The 3,824-nt window shown below is 46.7% G+C and overlaps 1 protein-coding gene across 1 annotated transcript; it reads right to left on the reverse strand.

Annotated features, from left to right (window-relative positions):
- Positions 1-320: 320 nt before the first annotated feature.
- Positions 321-3,231, reverse strand: CBG09238 (the record flags this gene model as incomplete). Its single annotated transcript, XM_002636756.1, has 2 exons — positions 321-386; positions 415-3,231. 2 exons carry the CDS (start codon positions 3,229-3,231, stop codon positions 321-323), a joined length of 2,883 nt encoding a protein of 960 aa, XP_002636802.1.
- Between the last annotated feature and the right edge of the window lie 593 nt (positions 3,232-3,824).

Below are 3,824 nucleotides of genomic sequence, written 5' to 3' on the forward strand. Positions count from 1 at the left end.
TGTATTCACTATCGAATACTGCATAAATGTCACCAACATCCTTTCCATCAATATTCTTTATCACTAATATTGAAGATTCATCTGATGTTTCTACAGATGTTTTTCCATAAGCCACACGAATTTCTCTCTCATTTCTCATCCATTTTACATAAATTGGCTTACGAGAGAACTTTACAACGAACGTTGCTTCTCCAGACATTTCAGATACTGTTGCAGACTCTGGTTGACCGATGAACGGCGAATCTGAGAATAAAATAATTATATGACCAGATCAGTTTCAAGCTTACCTCCAGCTTCAGAAGTTTGACCCATCCTACTGTCTATTCCACTCTCATCAGATTCCTTTTGCATTTTGATAGTGGAAGCAGTCGACAAATCTTCAGATTCTGTGACAGTGTCCAAACTGAGACTCACATCTGATTCGACATCTCTACGAGACTCGTCCGAACTGACATCCGATGTCAACTTCTCCTTCTTTTCTGATGGTTTCTTCTTGATGACCTTCTTCTTTTCTTTAACTTGTTGATCAGATTTCTCTTCATTGGCAGGCTTCTTGATTGTTGCAGAAGTACTCTCATCTGAAGGTTCATCTGATGTTTCAACAGCTTTGTCCTGCACCACTGTGAAATCTGCGCTTGAATCAACGCTCAAATCTTCGCTGATAGACGATACCGACTTCTCTTTCTTCTTTTTCATGGTGGTTTTCTTTGTCGTTTTCTCTTCTACGGACTTCGAAACATCAACGTCAGATTGCTCCTCTTTCTTAGCCTTTTCATCAGCCTCCTTGTTGGCCTTATCATCAGCCTCCTTCTTAGTCTTGGCTTCGGCCTCCTTGGTCTTGGTCTTTTCGTCAGCCTCCTTCTTGGTTTTGGCCTCGGCCTCCTTGGTCTTGGCCTCTGTCTCCTTCTTGGCGGCCTTCTCGTCGGCTTCCTTCTTGGTCTTGGCCTTCTCGTCAGACTCCTTCTTGGTTTTGGCCTCGGCTTCCTTCTTGGCCTTCTCGTCAGTTTCCTTCTTGGCCTTGTCGTCAGACTCCTTTTCGGCCTTATCATCAGCCTCCTTCTTGGTCTTGGCCTCGGCCTCTTTGGTCTTGGCCTTATCATCAGCCTCTTTCTTAACCTTATAATCAGTCTCCTTCTTGGCCTTCTCGTCAGCTTCCTTCTTAGCCTTATCATCAGCCTCCTTTTTGGTCTTGGCCTCGGCCTCCTTGGTCTTGGCCTCTGTCTCCTTCTTGGCCTTCTCGTCGGCTTCCTTCTTGGTCTTGACCTCGGCCTCCTTCTTGGCCTTATCATCAGCCTCCTTTTTGGCCTTATCATCAGCCTCCTTCTTGGCCTCGGCCTCATTCCTGGCCTTATCATCAGCCTCCTTCTTGATCTTAGCCTCGGCTTCCTTCTTAGCGTTCTCGTCAGCTTCCTTCTTGGTCTTAGCTTCAAGATCCTTCCTGGCCTTGTCGTTAGCCACCTTCTTGGTCTTGACGTCGGCCTCCTTCTTGGCTTCAGCCTCCTTCTTGGTCTTATCATCAGCCTCCTTCTTGGCTACAGCCTCCTTCTTGGCCTTCTCGTCAGCCTCCTTCTTAACCTTATCATCAGCCTCCTTTTTGGTCTTGGCCTCGGCCTCCTTGGTCTTGGCCTCGGCCTCCCTTTTGGCCTTCTCGTCAGCTTCCTTCTTGGTTTTGGCCTTATCATCTGCCTCCTTCTTGGCCTTCTCGTCACCTTCCTTCTTGGTCTTGGCTTCGAGATCCTTCTTGGCCTTCTCGTCATTCTCCTTCTTGGCCTTCTCGTCGGCTTCCTTCTTGGTCTTGACCTCGGCCTCCTTCTTGGCCTTATCATCAGCCTCCTTCTTGTCCTTATCATCAGCCTCCTTCTTAGTCTTGGCTTCGGCCTCCTTGGTCTTGGCCTCGGCCTCCTTTTTAGCCTTTTCGTCAGCTTCCTTCTTGGCCTTTTCGTCAGCTTCCTTCTTGGTCTTGGCTTCAAGATCCTTCTTGGCCTTATCATCAGCCTCCTTCTTGGCCTTATCATCAGCCTCCTTCTTAGTCTTGGCTTCGGCCTCCTTGGTCTTGGCCTCGGCCTCCTTTTTAGCCTTTTCGTCAGCTTCCTTCTTGGCCTTTTCGTCAGCTTCCTTCTTGGTCTTGGCTTCAAGATCCTTCTTGGCCTTCTCATCGGCTTCCTTCTTGGTCTTGACCTCGGCCTCCTTCTTGGCCTTATCATCAGCCTCCTTCTTGGCCTTATCATCAGCCTCCTTCTTAGTCTTGGCTTCGGCCTCCTTGGTCTTGGCCTCGGCCTCCTTTTTAGCCTTTTCGTCAGCTTCCTTCTTGGCCTTTTCGTCAGCTTCCTTCTTGGTCTTGGCTTCGAGATCCTTCTTGGCCTTCTCGTCATTCTCCTTCTTGGCCTTCTCGTCGGCTTCCTTCTTGGTCTTGACCTCGGCCTCCTTCTTGGCCTTATCATCAGCCTCCTTCTTGGCCTTATCATCAGCCTCCTTCTTGGCCTTGGCTTCGGCCTCTTTGGTCTTGGCCTCGGCCTCCTTTTTAGCCTTTTGGTCAGCTTCCTTCTTGTTCTTGGCTTCAAGATCCCTCTCGGCCTTCTCGTCAGCTTCCTTCTTAGCCTTAACATCAGCTTCCTTCTTGGTCTTGGCCTCGGCCTCCTTTTTAGCCTTTTCGTCAGCTTCCTTCTTGTTCTTGGCTTCAAGATCCCTCTCGGCCTTCTCGTCAGCTTCCTTCTTAGCCTTATCATCAGCCTCCTTTTTGGTCTTGACCTCGGCCTCCTTCTTGGTCTTAGCCTCGGTCTCCTTCTTGACCTTACCATCATCAATGATTTCCGTAGAAGCATCAGCCGACGAAGTTTGACTGATAGAGAAATCTGATTCATCAGTTTTCTTCTTCACAACTCTCTTCTTCGGTTTGGTCTCTTCAGATTTTTCGAGCTCAGTCTCATTCTTGGTCTCAGCGGCCTTCTTAGGTCCTGCTGCTCCTTTTTTGTCTTTGTCGGCATCTTCCTTAGTTTCTGCCTCCTTCTTCTCTTTTGTTTCGGTTAGCTCAGCGTTCTTCGATTCGGACTCTGTTTTCGTTTTTGAAATCTTCTTCTTGTGTTTGATTTCTACAACTTCTTCCACAATCTCAGCTGTTGCTTCTAATGAAACTGTTTCAGGTGCATCAGTTGTAGGTGTTTCAATTGATTCAACAAACTGAACACTTGATTCTACAGAGATATCAATAGAGCTTGCTACTTCCGAAACCATTTCCAAAACTGCGGTAGGCTCACTTTCAGATTCACTCTCCTTCGATTTTCTAGACTTTCTCTTCTTTTTCTCGATAGTTTTAACTTCAACTGATTCTTCTAATGTCATTTCAGCAGAAACCACTGATTCCAAGTCAAGACTGACATCAGTAACCGAAGTGTCAATTGACGGCATCACGTCTTCTTCTCCGACAAAATCGAAACATTCTTCTTGATCGTAATCCAAAGTGTTAACTTCAACAATTTCACTTGGCGCACCTTCTCCAAATCCATTAACAGCTACAATTCGGAACGCATAAAACTCATTTGGAACAAGTTCAACTGCTGTAAAAACCTTCTCCGTAACATGCCCAACATTTCTCCAACGACGACTTTCTGTAGATCTTCTTTGAACAATGTAATGAAGAATATCCGACTCTCCAGTATGAGGTGAGAGCCATTTGATAGTGGCAGATGTATCCGTGAGGGTGACCAGTTGAGCTTTTCGTGGCTTCAATGGAGTATCCACCATTGTAATGTGCAAGTCTGACTCATCTTTTCCATACTTGTTTTCCAAAACTACAGTGTATTCTCCGCCATCTCGTTTGCTCATCG

The sequence above is a fragment of the Caenorhabditis briggsae genome, assembly GCF_000004555.2.
Source record: "Caenorhabditis briggsae complete genome, chrV, whole genome shotgun sequence".
Taxonomy (NCBI): domain Eukaryota; kingdom Metazoa; phylum Nematoda; class Chromadorea; order Rhabditida; family Rhabditidae; genus Caenorhabditis; species Caenorhabditis briggsae.